This window comes from Penaeus chinensis, chromosome 31, assembly GCF_019202785.1.
Source record: "Penaeus chinensis breed Huanghai No. 1 chromosome 31, ASM1920278v2, whole genome shotgun sequence".
In the NCBI taxonomy this organism is placed as follows: Eukaryota; Metazoa; Arthropoda; class Malacostraca; order Decapoda; family Penaeidae; genus Penaeus; species Penaeus chinensis.
This window is the reverse complement of record NC_061849.1, coordinates 19823181-19843063: the sequence shown is the minus strand read 5'-3', so window position 1 is coordinate 19843063 and position 19883 is coordinate 19823181. Positions and strand designations below refer to the sequence as shown.

The following is a 19883-nucleotide window of genomic DNA, read 5'->3' as shown; positions in this document are numbered from 1 at the left end:
GCAATGGGTCTGAACCAGTCCTTGAGTCATTCCCCGAGATTGCAAAGTTACCACCCTCTTGGATGCTGGTCCAGCCCCAATGCCACAGCATAATCCTTGATGGAAAACAGACAAGCCAACTGGCAAGCCTTGGCCTGCTGCCTTAGAAACAATGAACCCTCACAAAGTGTAGACATGAACATGTTTGAGGCCAGAATTATCAATGCCATTAATCAGGAAGCCTCACAGACCATTCCAAAGCTGCCACAATGGGTTAGGAGAGCCACCACCAGCTAAGCCCCTAGGTGCACATACCACTATGTGTGCTGTGTGGTGCAGCGGTAGCGTTCTCGTCTAGCAATCTTGCTGACCTGCATTCGATTCCCTCGCCGCCAGTGGATGGTAACCCCGGCCATTCCTTCCACACAGGGGATAGTTTAGAAGCAAAATGAAACAGACAGTATGTCACACCAAGAATATCCATTGCAATAAATGGAATCAAAAACTAAACTAAAAAAACTACCCTCAGAGGCAGACAGGCTGGTGTTCAAGATTTTTGCAGGAACAAGTAGCACCAGCACCAGTCTGTCAGCAGGACTGACGGCAAACCAAGAATGCCGACAAGCAGGCAGACTTGCTCTCATGAGTGACAGGGAGTTCTTCACCCAGAGGAAACTAAGAACATGCAAAAACAGTTCTGGTTCAGGCCCAGGCTCTGATGGGATCTACCCCATCATTTCCCACCAAGGGCTGGAAGGTGAGCTTGCATTCCTGTTACTCATCAACATATCCTGGGAAACTTCCACTCTACCCCAAGCACTGTCGCACTATCACGGCAAGTCCTCTTGCTGTTCAAGTGACCCTGACCCAGAAGGGAATAATCTCCACTAGTCAACACTGCCTAAGAAGAGCCCAGCGCTGTCTGGATCATGTGCTTGAGAAGTGTTGTAGGACACGACTAAGGAGCTCTGTAGTCTAATTAAAGGCCATGGCTCTGAGACTTAATGTTCATGGTACAAGAATGCATGTCCAGGGAATGGACCAAGAGTGGGTTCAGGTCTTCCAGTACCTCAGGGTATGGGTTGACCAGAACTTCTCCTTCCAAAAGGAGATCCAGCAAATGGTTGATCAAACTAATGCAAGATTCTGTCATGAGAGTAATGAGCGAAAGACACATAGGAGCAGGACACAAACTACAAAAATCATTCTATGTACATGCTGTCAGTCTCAACGTGGACTAAGCTTCTGTCCCCCTGATTGCTACCAAGCCAAGACTCAGAGAAAAATTGGAGACACTCCAATATGAAACTGCCAGGATTATTATGGATGTCCCAAGGTAGACAATAGTCCTAAAACTCTACATGGAGGCTAAACTTCTTCGCTTGGACCTAATTGATCTAAAGGCAGCACAGTTGCTTTCCGAGGTCATCCATGCATCCCCGAACACAAACATCAGATAAAAAATACTCAAACACTTAGAACTAATTTACATGCTCTTTGCATGTAAATTGCGCCACTGTCAGATACAGCCAAGGTATTTATACACTATCAGCTCAAAGAGCAACAACTTGTCAAGGGTATGGACTCCCCCCACCCTAACTATATTGACCCCCCGCCATGGGCACAGACCTTGACCTCGAGTTGTCTGTTATAAGTTTGTCAAGGAGAAAGAATCATGCCTGGACTGAAGGCAGAAGCCATGAGGCTCATTGTAGCCATCACTTCTCCAGGTAGAAGAACCTACTTCATGGATGGATCAGTCGATCCTGTAAGCTACACTGCAAGTGCCAGCTTTGCAACAAAAAGCAAAGCACAATATCCAGAATGCCTCGTCGCTCCAAGTAGATCATGGGAGCCCAACCCATGTGTCCCTGAGGGAAGGACACATGGTTATACATACAGATCCAGGGGAGCCATTGACAGTCTACCGCACAGCATGCCCAACGACATCTACCCCCTGACCACTCTGCTTACCATAGCACAGAGGATTATTACAAAGGGTAGAACAATCATCTCCTCTGATGGGCATCAGAGGAGATGAGTTTGTTGACAGATTAGTTGAAATTGGCAGGGGTATGCCTCCAAATCCCATGATCATTAACCCAAGTCGAAAAATCTTAAGGCCACTCTTCTGCAGCTACACAGAGGAAGCGAGAACCTACCCCTAGGCCAGATAGTTCTCAGATACCACAGGCTTTGAGCCACTGGCACTCTCCGAAACAATTAACAGAGATGCATACGTTATTCTTCACAGAATCAGACTAGGCTACACTTCTATGCTATCTGCAGAGGAGTGAGCATATTCAATTTCTGGGATAGGGACCACCCACCACAGCCGGCTGAAGCGCCTGCTGGCAATCCGGCTGTTGAGACAGCTATAAATAGTTAACACAAGTGCCACATATATGTAAGACTGGGACGAAGTTGGCTTTCGCAAATCTGAACTGAACTGAACCGAGATCAATGGATCATACTCCAAAGCACTCAGCCAAGCAGCAGCAACACAGAACTGCACAGTTCTTCACTAACTGGGGAGCTTCTCCAGCTACCATGTAGATATCCACTTCATCAACAGTAACCAGCCTTAACAGTGTACACTCACACGCACTCTATCACTCCACAAGGAAATATAGACCAGTTATGTAGTAGATAACGCCCCATGCGGTTCATCTCTTACATGTCTGGTGGTTTATCTCGTTGGGGAGTGATTGCTGTTGGTGAAGTATGTATATGCGTGCGTGCGTGTACTGTGTGTGCGTGTGTGCGTGTGTGCGTGTGTGTGTGTGTGTGTGTGTGTGCGTGTGTGCGTGTGTGCGTGTGTGTGTGTGTGTGTGTGTGTGTGTGTGTGTGTGTGTGTGTGTGTGTGTGTGCGTGCGTGCGTGCGTGCGTGCGTGCGTGCGTGCGTGCGTGCGTGTGTGCGTGCGTGCGTGTGTGCGTACGTGCGTGTGTGTGTGTGTGAGTGAGTGAGTGAGTGAGTGAGTGAGTGAGTGAGTGAGTGAGTGAGTGAGTGAGTGAGTGAGTGAGTGAGTGAGTGAGCTCGGCCTTGACCCCGCAGGCTCTAGGCAGGAACTCTCTGTAGTGACTCTCTCTGACCTGGGTCATCCTGGGCCTTAAGTACTGGTGAGTGGCGTGGGGGCGCCACCTGGGACCGCGTGGGTGAGCCGCGGTGGGCATGCCAGCGTGGCAGCCCGGCCACGTGGAAGCCACGCGTATACGTGCTTCTGTACACTGTATATTGCTCGGCCACCTACTAACGCCTTGCCCTCGAGGCACCTTATATTTGCCTCAAGGGTTACCCAGCCTGGCTGGTTCTTGACTTGTAATCACTTCGTTCTCGCGTGTGCATCTTCGTGGCTGCTCGTCCCTGTCGCCACTTCGTCTTGGTCCCTGGTAAATCCGTCCGTCCTCGACATCCACACGTCCTCGAAGGTTTCGCACAGGTCCTCCTTGACTTCGGACTCGTCCTCGTAGTCCTCGACCAGGCCTAACTCGGCGGCTTACTCGCCCAAAGCACGTTCCCACAGATCTCATCCAGGTCCTCCTCGGCTGCGTGCTCGTACCGACGTCCTTGTATTCCTCGTCAGGACCATGGGCGTCCGGCAGGAAGCGTCCTCTTCGGGTGACGAGCTCCTTGAGGTTGAGTGGATCTGCGGCGTCCAGGCAGGTCAGCATCATGGGGCGACTGGTACCTGCTCCGGCGAGTTCCTGGTCCTTCACTGGATCTACGGGCATAATTATCCTAATCTTTCTTGGTTTCTGGTGACGTTTTCCACAGCGTCCGAAGGTGACCGTTTCTGCAGCAGGGCCTCCTTCGGTGCCATGACAGATATCGTGAACCAGATTTTACATATAAGGGCCAAGATACTAAGAGAAAAGAGAGACAACAGAGAAGAGGGGGTGTTAAGCGCCACTAGCCGATTATTTATATAATTTGCAGTTTTATGGTTGACTTTTCGTTATTTTCGTCTTTTATTTCTCCTTTTATGTTTTATTTCACAAAGTTAAAGAAGAAAATAGGAGAGAGAGACGGTACCAGCGATCCGCATGGACCTAGCTTGAACTGTCAACCGTCTCTGATAGATAAGGTAAGAAAATCGACAAATGGCAACCCGCAAAGGTTTACTTGAACCATTGTCGTAACACAGAAAGGAAATATATGTAAATAATAATTCACACATCACGACTGACAAAATCGCGGGAGTGCGTGAGCGTGTGCGTGTGTGTGTGTGTGTGTGTGTGTGTGTGTGTGTGTGTGTGTGTGTGTGTGTGTGTGTGTGTGTGTGTGTGTGTGTGTGTGTGTGTGTGTGTGACAGTTAATGAGAGTGAAAGTGACCTCACACAGACCTGACATGGATGCCAAACATGGAAATTAACGTTCATTTTACATAAATGCAATAAACTAGCTAAAGAAGTAATACAAAATTTGTTCAACTACCACATTGAATTCAACATTTAATGATATGCGACAGAGTGACGCACTAATGAATGGTGACGTGATAAACATTCCCAAGCGAATCTTCTCGGGGTCAGCAAATCTCCCGAGGTAAAAATCAGTCCAACTGGCATGCAGACTTCAATTTTCCCAGCGAAATGATCTGGGAAAATATTAATAACCCACTCTAGCTGCGAGTCTGTGATGGGTGCTCATGCAATGCCCTAAGGCTATTTATCATGAATCACAACTCGATGGGATTAATCACAAACATGCCAGCGACGTCAAGGGGTTGAGCAGGATGTGATTAATAAGTGAATCTCAATTCTAGCTTAAACCCTAGCCCTATAATTTACGGAGGTCATTGAGGGTCACACCGGCTCAAAAAGTTACCGAGCGTATGAATAATTATCATTACGTCGGAGCGCGGGTCTATTAGGCCTAAACGCAACCCCAGGATAGGTACTCTGACGCTATGATATAGGGAAGATCCCTGGCGCTATAATAAGCTCCGTTCTAGCGCCGGTAGAACGTGTCACCAATGAACATGTAACGGTTGCTATGCGATATCCCTATAATTTAGGAAATATTAGCAGTTCTCACATTCATTTCACCGTGTCAATCACTCAGAGTGAAAGTGGGGTCAGATCACACAGCTGTCCCAAGCGGATGTGACTAATGACTTTCACTCGGAGGTCAGGTCAAGACGGGAAATGGTCAGTGAGAAAACAAATAATGATATGATGTTCATGAAAACAGTAAAAATCATGAACGCGCTAAATTCGTTGCAATTGAAACAATATAGCTTTCTAATCACGAGAAAAATTTAATAAATACTTAATAAATGAACGATATTCATCACAGTGATCTGAGGTCATAAGAATGAAGAGCGTACCATTTGCTGTCAACCTAACAAAACTAGCGTGAGTGTAACTGCACATACGGCTTAACACATTTAGAGGGAAGATAAAAGAAAGGAAAAAGGCCCAAATATGTACTCATAACAGGTTCTCAAGACATGGTCGTAAAGGCTCTAAATTGAGAAGTGTGCGTAAGCACAGGTATCGTGAAAACAGATACAGAACACACGAACAAGTCTTGGTAAGGATTAATGCTGGGTGTGCGGTCAGCCCAGGGGGGGGGGCGGACTTGATCGGACAGACGCGGGGCAGGTACTCTCTCTGACCTGGGTCATCCTGGGCCTTAAGTACTGGTGAGTGGCGTGGGGGCGCCACCTGGGACCGCGTGGGTGAGCCGCGGTGGGCGTGGCAGCCCGGCCACGTGGAAGCCACGCGTATACATGCTTCTGTACACAGTATAGTGTGTGTGTGTGTGTGTGTGTGTGTGTGTGTGTGTGTGATATGTGCGCGCGCGCGCTTCTGTGTGTCCGTGTGTTTTGAGTGTGTGTGCATTTGTGTGCTTATGAGTGCGTGCGTGCGTGCGTGCGTGTGTGCGCGCACGTGTGTGTGTGTGTGTGTGTGTGTGTGTGTGTGTGTGTGTGTGTGTGTGTGTGTGTGTGTGTGTGTGTGTGTGTGTGTGTGTGTGCGTGCGTCTGTGTATTATATGTGTGCGTGTGTGTTGAATAAACAGTGTCAGTGCGTGCGCGCGCGCGCTTGTGTGTGTGTCTGTGTGTTTTGAGTGCGAGTGTGTGTGTATTCGTCTGCTTATTAGTCCGTGTGTGTGTGTACGTGCGGTTGTCTGTGTATTATATGAGTGCGCGCGCGCTTCTGTGTCTGTGAATTTTGTGAAGTGTGTAAATTCGTGTGCGTATGAGTAGGTGCGTGCGTGTGTGGGGGGGGGGGGGGGGGGCGTGCGTGCGTGCGTGTGCATGCGTGGTTCTGTGAGTGTTTGTGTTCTGTGTGTGTGTGTGTGTGTGTGTGTGTGTGTGTGTGTGTGTGTGTGTGTGTGTGTGTGTGTGTATGTGTGTGTGTGCGTGTGCGTGTGCGTGTGCGTGTGCGTGTGCGTGTGCGTGTGCGTGTGCGTGTGCGAGTGCGAGTGCGAGTGCGAGTGCGAGTGCGATTGCGAGTGCGAGTGTGAGTGCGTGTGCGAGTGCGAGTGTGTGTGCGAGTGCGTGTGCGTGTGTGGATTAGTTATGAATACATATATAAACATGATATATATACCATATAAAACTGAAATATATTCTGGCAGGCACTTTATTACTGTTTAAGCATTATATTTAGGGGAAAAGTTACATACCAGTCAATTTTTAATGTCTGTACGGGAACCACATTCGTCTCTTCTTCAGAGTCTGATGAGTCAAACATTTTATAACCTGGAAAGATAAGTTTTGACTAAGAATATGGAAAAGTGCTAAAGACTGGGTATTAAAGTGAAAACGGATATACAATCTGTATATCCGTTTGCTTTGCTTTGTGACAAAATGTTAAAATAGGCAATGATACATCAATAACAACAACAAAAAATCTATAAACCTGAGTTTCTGCCATTATACAGAATAGAAATAAGCGGGAGAAAATTAAAGGAACCACCGCCCCTTCAAATAGTTAAGTAGGGGAATTTTGAGTTTTTGGTCTCCAAGAATGTCCACGACATCAATTTCTGGATGGTTATTTTACCACATCGCATAAATTTCCTAAAATCATGTTTTTTTTATTGTCATTTCCTTCAAATAAATGCTCAGTTTTGTATGAAATTGGCATATTAGAAATTACACGTTCCTGCACAGTATGACTCCATATACTTGCAGGTTTATCCGTATGGATAGTTTTTTTTTTATAGGAATAAGGTAAAAAAAAGGACAATGGTTTCTAAAGAAACAATATATCTTAAAGGAATTACGCGGAAAATAGCTTAGTTTCCTGTTTGATACCAGCAAACATTTGTTTTAAGTATATATTATATTTCCAAAAGAGCTATCTCAAAACGTGTTCAGACTGCCTCCCGCTTCCCAAACGTTCCTTCCGCACGTGCAGACTGCCTCGTCTCTTTACAAAGAAATTCACTTCAGTTGAGAGCAGTTCAACCGCGGTGTTCTACTCGCTCGTACAGAGGGGCACTACATGCGCGTATGTGGCGTTATCCCTGGCTAAATTTTCTTGTTTTTTTCTTTTCTATTCTCCGCCAATTTTCTTGGATATTAACGTTCCTTTTGAATATTCTATGTCAGAGTCGTAATGGTCTGGGGCAGGGGTGCCAATTTTCATCTTGCGGGCTAATAAAGGTAAATACCTATTGATAAAAAAGTGTATAATTAGTGTATTATACAACTCAACTGTGTCATGGCATGCAAAGCAAAAACTATTATGCAGCTTGCGTCTTTTACTTTACTTTCCAGTAACTACACAGCAGTCTTTTTTCCGTAAAACCTTAAGGCTGCACTTCAATTTAACGATCTTAATTTATAATAATTATGTGCATCTACCTTCTATAATAGCAGTAACAATATGAATTGAACTACTATCACGGTAAAACAAAATTATTTATGATTAGATGGTCATCAAGTGTTTCTGAAAGGTTGGTTGGGGAGGTCTGAGAACGAAGGTTTTCTTATGAGGGGGAGAGGAGGAGGTACATGTATAAAAGGATGCAGTAAATGGGTGGCACGTTTATATTGCCTGATGCGATGGGTAAAGCTTAAATCTGAAGACCGCTGCCTCAGACCCAAAATTGCATGGCAGCTCCTACAAAATACATCACGAGAGCCACTACACTGGGCAGTTTGACCAATCCGTAAATAACTATTGATATTCATCAACATTATTGGTATTATTGATAATGTAGCTGTTACTGATATTATTGGTAGAAGTAGCAGCAGTATCATTATTACTATTATTACTATAATTATTAATAATAATATTACTTGTATTTGAAATTGTGTCATTATTTCATTAACATTGTTATTGACTTTAATATATTTTAACTGTACTCTCTTGACATTATTATTTGTTATCATAGAGACCGTTTATGCAGTTATGATAGAAACAATGAAACAACATAATTATAAATATCTTCATTATATTTCATATTGTCCTTTTCACTGGCATTATTATCAAAAGGTACAAACGTGTCAGGGTACGTTTTAAGGAATCAGAGCGGTCAGGTCAACGGAAACACACCAGAGGAAACATACATAAGATTTTAATGCTAAAGGGCAATAATTACACTATAAACAGAGGATATAATACAAACAAACAGGAGGATCCAGCGGAGCAGGCGAGGTCACATGGCGGAAGGAACTGCTGAATTTTGGACTGGTGCTCCTTTTATGTGTCCCGCCGATGTTTAGGCCGATACCCTCGTTCCCCACCACGGTGAACAAGCCAATCACGAGAGGCCTAAGCCCGCCGCCCAGAGTGAGGTAAACACCGCCGACGGTCCAGAGCAATCTCGCAGTTGTGACATATCTCCCTTCTCTCTTCAAAATAATCTTCCAAGAAATGAAGATTATTTTGCGAGAACCACAACTGCGAGATGTCTACACCGAGGCTCCGAGGTCCTCAATCTAGCGGTGATGTGATGTGTCCCCAGGGCCTGCCCTTCCGTCAGCCACACTCTTCCGGCGATCGCGATTCTGCCTTCTATCAGACTGGCTGCACCATCGCTCCTCCAGCTTTCCCTCTACTCCCGGCAGCTCCTCCGGCTTCTCCTCGGACGGCAGCTCCTCCACGGTATCCTCGGACGGCAGCTCCTCCGACGAGTCCTCGGCAGGCAGCACCTCCGGTGCGTCCTCGGGGGGCAGCTCCTCCAGGGTGCCTTTGCACAGATGCTCCTCTGGCACGTCCTGGACAGGTAGCTCCTCCACGCCAACTGGTCGTTCGGGTGCGCATCCTCCGGTGCGTCTTCTGCAGGCAGCTCCTCTGGTACGTCCTCGGCAGGCAGCTTCTCAGGCAGACCGGTACCAACCAGATCCTTGGGCGGGTATCCCAAGCTAGCTGGTCGTTCGGATGCACATCCTGCACCCACCAGCTGTTCCTCCGGCGCGTCCCTAGCAGACAGGTCCTCCGGCGCGTCTTCGGCAGGCAGCTCCTCCGGCATGTCCTCGGTAGGCAGCTCCTCCGGCATGTCCTCGGCAGGTAGCTCCTCCGGCATGTCCTCGGCAGGCAGCTCCTCCGGCTCGTCCTCGGCAGGCAGCTTCTCGGGCAAACCGATGCCCACCGGATCCTTGGGCGGGTATCCCAAGCTAGCTGGTCGTTCGGGCGCACATCCTGCACCCACCAGCTGTTCCTCCGGCGCGTCCCTAGCAGACAGGTCCTCCGGTGCGTCTTCGGCAGGCAGCTCCTCCGGCATGTCCTCGACAGGCAGCTCCTCCGGCATGTCCACGGCAGGTAGCTCATCCGGCATGACCTCGGCAGGCAGCTCCTCCGGCGCGTCCACGGCAGGCAGCTCCTCCGGTGGACCGATACCCTTGGGCGGGCATCCCACGCCAACTGGTCGTTCGGGTGCACATCCCGCACCCACCAGTTGCACAAGCGGACTTGCAAGGGCGGTCAGATCCTCTGACTTCAGTGCCGCTACAGTCGCTTCCTCTGGCGTGTAATTCGCCGTGCCATTCAATATGTTCTCAAGAAATTCTGCAACTATGTTATTCTCTGATCTCTATAATTTCAATGTTTATTTTAATGTTTGAAGTTTTCAATAAGTTTTAAATCCTCTATCTGGTATCATAATATAGCTAAGGATGTCTGAAAAAAAAAATGATTGTGATAAACATAAAAAAAGGTGTAGTAGCCACAACCCACAACCTACACAACTCATGGTTTGCTTACACAGCTCCCAAACACTTAAGCTTCGGGATCCAGAGCACACATCAGCCAAGTAGAAGCAACACAGGGTCTGCCCAGTTCATTGTCGACTGGAGAGCCTCACCACATCACTAACAGCATCCAGCCATAACCGTGGGCACACACCCATTCAGTACTTCCCCAAAGAGATTACGACTAGTCATGTAGTAAAAACATCCCATTCCAGCGATGCACCAAATGCCCCGCATGTCTAGATGGGGCCTCAAACCGCAAACGTATGACTACTGCATCCACTACCATCTGTGTTCCTGCCATAAAGCTCCCGATATGGAGTCAAGTGCATCTTCAGCAGAAGTCGAATCTGTGTCTTTGAACAAGATTGATCTTGCAATACTATGTTAAAAGTAATTGAAAAATACATCTTCGGCTGAGGTGATTGGGGATCTTAAGGAGGAACCTTGGCCAAATCCAAACTGTTACCTCCATTGGATGAATTCGAGATGAGCGACGATGTCCTGTACCACTCGAGGTCTAGGATACTGAGAGTGGTTGTCCCACGCCAGCTTAACACTTTTTGCCCTTTGCCTTGGACATGTATATGTATATATAGCCATATATAAATATGTATATGTATATATACATACATATATGAATATGTATATGTATATATACATGTATATATGAATATGTATATGTATATATATACATATATATATGAATATGTATATGTATATATATACATATATATATGAATATGTATACGTATATATACATATATATGAATATGTATATGTATATATATACATATATAAATATGTAAATATATATAGACTAAAATATACACATATAAATATATATATATATTAATGTATATATACACATATGTGTGTATGTGTGTATATATACACATAAATATGTATATGAATATATATATCCCCTTCACGACGGGTCACGTCTCTGGACGTCATAACAAACCGCTCGAAATGTGACGTGCGGCTGTACGTCGCAGCGGCCCGCCAAAGCGCTCCGAGGCGGTGATTCGGCTTGATGTACCGAACTCCCGCGCTATAAGTCGGCACGTTGACTTTGGATAGTAGCTAGTAGTAGATAGTAGGTGTTGGAGTGTTGGTGCAAGGACACAGACTTGCCTCACTCCTGCTTGCATGTTTGGGGGAAGAAGTTCGACAGGCTCCCACTTTACAGTACCAGTATATAGGCTTGATATTAGCCTTAAGTCTCAGGACCTCCCATAGCGATTCTCGATACACCGAGTCAAACGCCTTCTTGAAGTTGATGAAGGTTGCGAGCAGCTCACGACCGATCTCATGACAACATTCCACAATGCTAGGATACGGTCTATTGTAGGCTTGCCAAGAGTGAATCCAGACTGCTCCGGTCTCTGGTACCTTAAGAGCGAAAACCTTGCCTGGTATACTGAGCAGTATGATGCCACGGTAGTTGCTACAGTCCAATTGATCCCCTTTCCCCTTCCAGAGAAGGATGACCATGCCCCTCAACTGGTCAGTGGGAATAGAGCCAGGCTATCAGATGGCAGTCAAGGCCGTATGCAAGCCCCGTGCCATAGGTTCGCCCCCAGCGTGTGCATATGCGCGTGCGCGCGCGCGCGCGCGCGCGTGTGTGTGTGTGTGTGTGTGTGTGTGTGTGTGTGTGTGTGTGTGTGTGTGTGTGTGTGTGTGTGTGTGTGTGTGTGTGTGTGTGTGTGTGTCTGTAATATATATACATATAATATATAATATATATGATATATATGATATATATAATATACATATGATATATATGATATATATGATATATATAATATACATATGATATATATGATATATATATAACATATATATATGATATATATATGATATATATTATATATATAATATATATATAATATTTATAGTATAAATATATATATATATGATATACATAATATATATAATATATATAATATATATAATACATATATATTTTATATATATAATATATATAATATATATGTAATATTTATGATATATATATTATATAATATATATATAATATATATATAATATATATATAATATATCATATATATAATATACATAACATATATAATATATATAATATATATAATATATACAATTTATATATAATATATATGATATGTATAATATATATGACATATACATAATATATATATAATATTTATACATTATATATAATATTTATACATTATATATAATATATAACATAAAATATATATAATATATAATATATGTAATATATATAATATATATAATATATAATATGTACAATATATATAATATATATAATATATATATAATATATGTAACATATATAACATATATATATAATATATATAATATATAACATATATATAATATATAATATATATAATATATATAATGTATATAATATATATGATATATATAATATATACAATATGTATATATAATATATATAATATATATAATATATATAATATATATAATATATATATGTATATATAATATATATAATATATATAATATATATAATATATATAATATATATGATATATATAATATATACAATATATATAATATATATAATATATATATTACATATAATATATATAATATATATAATATATATAATATATATAATACACTACTCAAAACAATTAGGGGAACACTTTATTTTTGGGACATCACAGACATATATTTGCGCATTGGAGTTTTCCACCCAGCTAGTTTGCAACCTTAGCGACCTGTGAATCAATTTCACTGCCTTTGACCCATTTGCAATAAACAAGGTCTAGACAGGATTGTCAAAAGCGAGTCAACCCCCAAATCTGGAGTGAGTTAGCTAGTGGTAGCCACGCCGATTTTGTGCTCCTGGCGAATATTATTTCCTTCTTGGTTGAGGATTTTCTGATCATTTTGACTCTATTGCAAGCATAATGCGTCTCCCAGTGTCGTCTCCCGTGCGTGGAGTCGCTTTGGAGAGACCGGCCAGTACTCCAGGAGGCCTGGACAAGGCCGAATAAGGGCCACCACCCAACAACAGGACAGATTTATCCGTATATCTGTGATGCGGAGACTCAGCGGGCCATTGGAGTACGCATTTCTGACCAGAAACAGACTCCACGAGGATGGCATGAGGGCCAAGCGGCCGTTGGTTGGGCCGATTCTCACCGCCCAGCACCGTGCAGCCCGACTGGCCTTCAGCATGGACACCAGAATTGGCAAGTTCGCCACTGGCGCCCAGCATTGTTCACGGATGAAAGCAGGTTCATTTTAAGTGCATGTGATAGACGTGACCGAGTCTGGAGACGACGTGGAGAGCGATATGCGGCATCCAACATCGTTCAGCATGACTCATTCGGTGGTGAGTCGGTTATGGTATGAGGAGGCATATCTCTGGAGGGTCGCATAGACCTTCATGTGCTTAATCAAGGTACCCTGACAGCTGTTACGTATAGAGATGAAATCCTCAGACCCATTGTTCGACCTTACGCCGGTGCAGTGGGCCCCAGATTTCTTCTGGTACATGACAGTGCCCGACCTCATGTGGCCAGAGTGAGCCGCCAGTTTTTGGAGGAAGAGGGCATCAATGCTGTGGACTGGCCCTCACGTTCTCCGGACCTGAACCCCATTGAGCACCTCTAGGACATTATGCAACGGCGTATTTGGAAGCGTCCCGCCGCACCAGAGACTGTCCAGGAGCTTACCAATGTACTGATTCAGGTCTGGCAGGAGATCCCCAGGACACCATCCGCCGCCTCATCAGGAGCATGCCACGACGTTGTCGAGAGTGCATACAGGCTCGTGGAGGGCATACCCACTGCCAAAGTGGCTGTGCAATGTGCTGTGCTGCAAATTCATAATTTCTTCCATTGTCATTTCTCTCTACAGTCACTTTGTTTTTCAACATCATTTCGTAATTCGGTCCTCCAAGGGTTAACTTTTGTTCTTCTTGACCAGTTTGACGCTCTGTTGTTCAGGGTACATTGGGAATTTAGTTTCAGTACAAAATTGTAACATTTGTACATTCGAATTGAGTTCTGAAATGAAATACAAGTGTTCCCCTAATTGTTTTGAGCAGTTTATATATATAATATCTATCTATCTATAATATATAATATATATATATTATAATATATGTACATATAATATATATATATATATATATATATATATATATATAGATAGATATAATAGATAATATATATATGCATATATTTATATATGCATATATATACATATATGCACACATAATAAAAAAAAAATATATATATATATATATATAAATATATATATATATATATATATATATATATGTATAGTATGAATATAAATATACATATACATATATCTACTTATATGAATATACATATACATATATAAATATATAATATATATACATATATAATATATAATATATATACATATATAAATATATAATATATATATAAATATGTATATACACAAATATATATATATCTATATATATATATATATATGAATAATAGAATGTCCCATAGTAAAAAAATGCTTCCAATAACAAACATCAAAATGCTAAAGCTACTGACAGAGAGATTCAAGAAAACATTATCAAAAAGAAGCTAGAAAACTGCCGACAGAATCAGGAAGACAGATACTACAAAACCTTCAATAAAGATGAAAGAAACATAATTAAAATCTGCAATAAAAAATACAGTACATAGGATACCAAAACCTAAAGGCCAGACGAATTACCTGCGAACTTTATAAAATGCACAATATGACTTCTCAGAATCAATACTAACAAAACTGAACTCACTTTTGGGTGTTCATAAATGGCCCACTAAGCTGAAGTAGTAATAAACCCAATATTTAAACTTTGCAAAAAATTTGTGAAAGTAAATTTGCATAAATTTATTCTTAGAATTCCCTGACCTGGCAAACATTTTGAAAGAATATTAACAAGACTAATATAGTGGATAAAAGATTATAAATGACATAAAGCCCTAATTATGTTTATATCTAACAGAAACCTCAAACATGCAGAGTATATAATTGATGTCTAAAATGAGAAATATGCCTAAAATGTTAGAACAACTATGTCTTAAAAATTCCAATGGTTTGTTTTTTATTAAATCATTAAAGACAACATGACTTTCACTATCGAGATTCAGAATTTCTCATATAGTTTAATGCTTAGAGTGAATTTGATGTTTATTTTCTGTTTAAGACTTTGCTTTCCTAATAGGCAATCACACACAACAAATTTGGAGATCCATAGACAACTGGGGTTTTGGATGAGCAGAGAGCCAAAGTGTAAAAACATATCTGACTTCTCACTTAAAATATTCACGTAATTTTGTTACAATCCCCCCTCCCCCCCGCCCCCTAATGCATTTTGTGCACAGCAGTCACAGTTTCCTCTGGACCTATCAAACACCACAACAAAATGGACAACATACATCATCCAAATATATTCCATCAGGAAAGAGTTTGGAGTGGTTCGTTCTTTACTCATAAACCTAAAATTTATGAAGCCCTAAACAAGAAACAATATAAAATTATACTTGCTTAGGGTAATTCTGATTGGTTATTGTCTACAGACAAACTGAATGGCTTTTAAACATATGCTTATCATTTTAAACAAAAATAGATTAGCGGGCTGTTTTCCAATAAAGAATGAAGGTTGAATGGATTATTGTAAGTTATTGTAACATTTTCATTCAGTGTGCATTAGGAGTGTCACTGATGAAAATTATCTAAGATATATACTACAAATCATGAAAGTCACATTACCATACACTATACACTACATACCCACTAGATATCATATGAAATTCATATAAATCAAAATCCTTCCTCATCCCCACTCAATTGCTGTTTTTCCCTATTGGGAGCTCCATCCCAGGACACCTGCATCATCATAATGGACACAGTCGCATGGCAATTGATGCAAAATAGTTTCTTAATTTCTGCCAATATTCTTTTAAGTATCTATGAGTGTAGTTTTTCCCTCTGTTTAGGACTGTGTCTTTAGGTTTGCACCATCTTAAGATATATATATAAAGTATATATATCTTAATGCATCATTATTTAGAAGTATGCCAAAGTATCGATTCCCAAGGAAATGCCATGAATGTAAACTTAAATTTTGTCATTCTGTCCATTAGAGGCAATGTTTAATTGTTTCATATGGCTATGTGAAATTTGAACTATACCATGAAATCAATATAGTTTCTTAGACAAAGAAATATAAATTAAATTACCATAAATCTAATTAAAGACCATTTAATTTAAAAAGAATATGTTGAGAAATAAAAAGCTTTGCCAATGAATTTCCTTGTAAGACGACAATTAACAGACATAATATGAGAAACTTGAAGCACAATAAGAAGAGTATCCTGGGATATTAAACATATATATATATATATATATACATATATATATATATATATATATATATATATATATGTGTGTGTGTGTATATATATATTATATATATACATATACATATATATCATATATATATTATATAGTATATATAATATAATATATATTATATAATATATATTATATAATATATATTATACATATCTTATATATATATATAGATATATAGATATAAATACATATATATACACACCATATGTATACACACACTACATATATAAATATAGCATATATATACTCACACCATATTTATACACACCATATATAGAGAGAGAGAGACAGAGACAAAGGCAGAGAGATACATATACATATATATATATATATATTTATATATTTATATATATATTTATATATATAAATATATATATATATCTCTTTATATATATAAAGAGATATAGATATACATATATAAATATATATGGATATGTGTGTGTGTGTGTGTGTGTGTGTGTGTGTGTGTGTGTGTGTGTGTGTGTGTGTGTGTGTGTGTGTGTGTGTGTGTGTGTGTGTGTGTGTGTGTGTGTGTGTGTGTGTGTGTCTGTGTCTGTGTCTGTGTCTGTGTCTGTATATATGTGTGTGTGTGTGTGTGTGTGTGTGTGTGTGTGTGTATATAAAGATATAGATATAGATATAGATATAGATATATATGTATATATATTCTGTTTCTAATAAGTCTATTCTACGTAAGTACTCCCAGGTAGCACTTAAATAACCATAATAATACTTACAGTTACTGCAAAAATAAGTTAAGAAAAAAAAAGAGACTAATGACCCAAGTGTCAACAATCTCTGCAAATCCGAGGAGAATCTGAGTGTTTGTTTGCATTAGTTTATCGGAGGTACAAAAGTGGTGCAGGAAAGCCATCGATGGCACAGCGATATTTCTCTCTCTCTCTCTCTCTCTCTCTCTCTCTCTCTCTCTCTCTCTCTCTCTCTCTCTCTCTCTCTCTCTCTCTCTCTCTCTCTCTCTCTCTCTCTCTCTCTCTCTCTCTCTAATATATATATATATATATATATATATATATATATATATATATATATATATATATATATATGTATATACATATAATATATATAGATAGATATATAGATGTGTATATATATGTATATTTGTATGTTTATGAAAATATATAGTATGATATATATGTGTATATATTATATATATACATATATATCATATATATAATATAATATATACATATATACATATATATTATATATACATATAATATATATATATATATAAATATATATTATATGTATATACATATATATGTGTGTGTGTGTAATATTTGTAAATATATATATATATGATATATAGATACATATGTATATAACATATGTACATATATATATTTATATATGAACCGCATTCATGTTGACAAATGTAGAAAAAGTATGAATGAGAATGAATATCTTCACAATACAAGAGATGTATTTGACCGGTTTCGATTTTATCTTTGTCAGAAATACATACATCAAGGGAAATACAGAGTAATATATATATATATATATATATATATATATATATATATATATATATCAGACATGAGCTGACGCACCACCTGACGACTGTGACCTCCCATTCGTTGTCCGTATAATTGCTGCCGTGACCTTGGATAGTTTGAATCTACCCAACGCTGCGTTAATGTTATTCTCCATCGCGATGTCAGCATCCTTTTCTGCTTGTTTAGTCCTCCATGGACTATTCTACCTTCCAATTGGGTAGATGTCCAGCTTCATCTATATGTTACACTATGGTGTTGGAAGTCCTATGGTGACGGATGTCAGCTCGATGTTCGCTGATCCTGGTGTGAAACCACGTCCTGTTTCACCATAGTATGCTGTATCGTAACTGCTGCAGGGTATGCGATATACAGCACTGTTAGGGTTGCTTTCGAGCTGCTCGAAATGTCTTGTATCTTTTTTTCCCGGATGTGCTGGCGATTCTCACATTATTGCCAAAGTATCTGCTGATCGTCTGGATAAGGATAAGTCCGATATGCGAAGCTGAGCTTCGCCCCGGCTATGGGAATGTGAGGAGCCCGGCCTGTGTCGACTAACGTCGACTCGCTAACGTGTTTCAGCTGGTGCTGACTCGGCTTTTGTCCTTACCCGCCGTGGTGCCCTGCCACAGCAGTAAACTCCAGGCGACAATTGCAACTTCTCGCGCCTGGGCGGGGCGCGAACCGCCGACCCCTCGGTTGAGAGGCCGGCATGTTCCCACTGTACTAGCCCGGAGGCTGATCGTCTGGGAAATGTTACACGGCGGTAATACGAGAAAATCATTAGAAGAAGGTGCAGGGTTTGGTTTCGTGAGTATACTCTCCGCCTACTTTCTGAGGTTTAGTAGGAAGCCTCTGGGTTATTTATGATTCATAAAGGAATTAATTATATAGGCAACCTCATCCTCAGGAAATACGGGCTGCAGATCCTCAGTGCTCAGAGGAAGAAGCCGATTACAACGCCAGATTTTGTTTTGTTGCTGTGGGCGGAGTAGTAATGGATATAATCATCTTTATTGGTAGGCTTCCTGTCCTTTTCCTCCTCCACGGTGAACTGGATTTTCTCGTGGACGGAGTTAAGTCGCGTCAGTATATGTTGTAAGCACGACCTTCTGGGGACAATGACGAGGACATCATCTACGTATCGAAGTCAAGTTGAATGCCTGTCGATTATATCCTTGTAATTATCCCTCTCCAGCGTCTCCATGAACAGGCAGGCCATGACTGCACTCAGGGGGGGGGGGGGGGGGGGCATGACAAGACCACTTATCTGCTGGTATTCTTCCCCAGCAAATTCAAAGTAGCCGAAGTCCACGCATAACTTCACCAGGCTAACGAAGTGATGTCTCGGCAGTGGAAGTTCTGTATCTGCCATGGAGCTGGTGACCCTCTCGACTGCTTGGACTGCTCCGTCTGTGGGTACATTATGGTGAAGAGGGATTTTACATCAAAACTGGCAAGCTTTTTATTTTAACACCCGGAACTCTAAAGACGTCTGATGAGGTTCCCAGAGTTCTTCAGGTGGGAATCACTGATGACTCCCATAGCGCCGGAGAGGGGTTTAGCCAAATACTTAGCCAAACGATGGGGAGTGCTGCCAATACCAGAGGTGATCGTTCTCATCGATTTGCCTGCCTTGTGTACCTTCGGGAGACCTCTCATGGACGGGTTGCGGGGAGCCTCTTCCAGCAGGTGAAGTAGACCTTTACCTTTAGCTGAACGCAGGAGTAAATAAGAAAAATGAAGTTGAAATTAAGTTATACTGAAGCTAAAAGGAAAGTGGAAAGTTTGACACACACCCGATACTTCTATTATGT

At 41.1% G+C, this 19883-nt stretch overlaps 1 protein-coding gene across 2 annotated transcripts in view; it reads right to left on the bottom strand.

Moving 5' to 3' along the window:
- Positions 1–17384, bottom strand: part of LOC125041960 (cyclin-dependent kinase inhibitor 3-like) — a 35140-nt gene extending 17756 nt beyond the window's left edge. For both annotated transcript variants that reach the window (XM_047637397.1, XM_047637398.1), the window contains exons 1-2: positions 17290–17384; positions 6611–6686 (exon numbers count right to left, since the gene is read on the bottom strand). In XM_047637397.1, the coding sequence (XP_047493353.1) occupies positions 6611–6678 (68 nt within the window). In that variant the 5' untranslated portion in view covers positions 6679–6686; positions 17290–17384. The remainder of the gene's footprint in view (positions 1–6610; positions 6687–17289) is intronic.
- Between the last annotated feature and the right edge of the window lie 2499 nt (positions 17385–19883).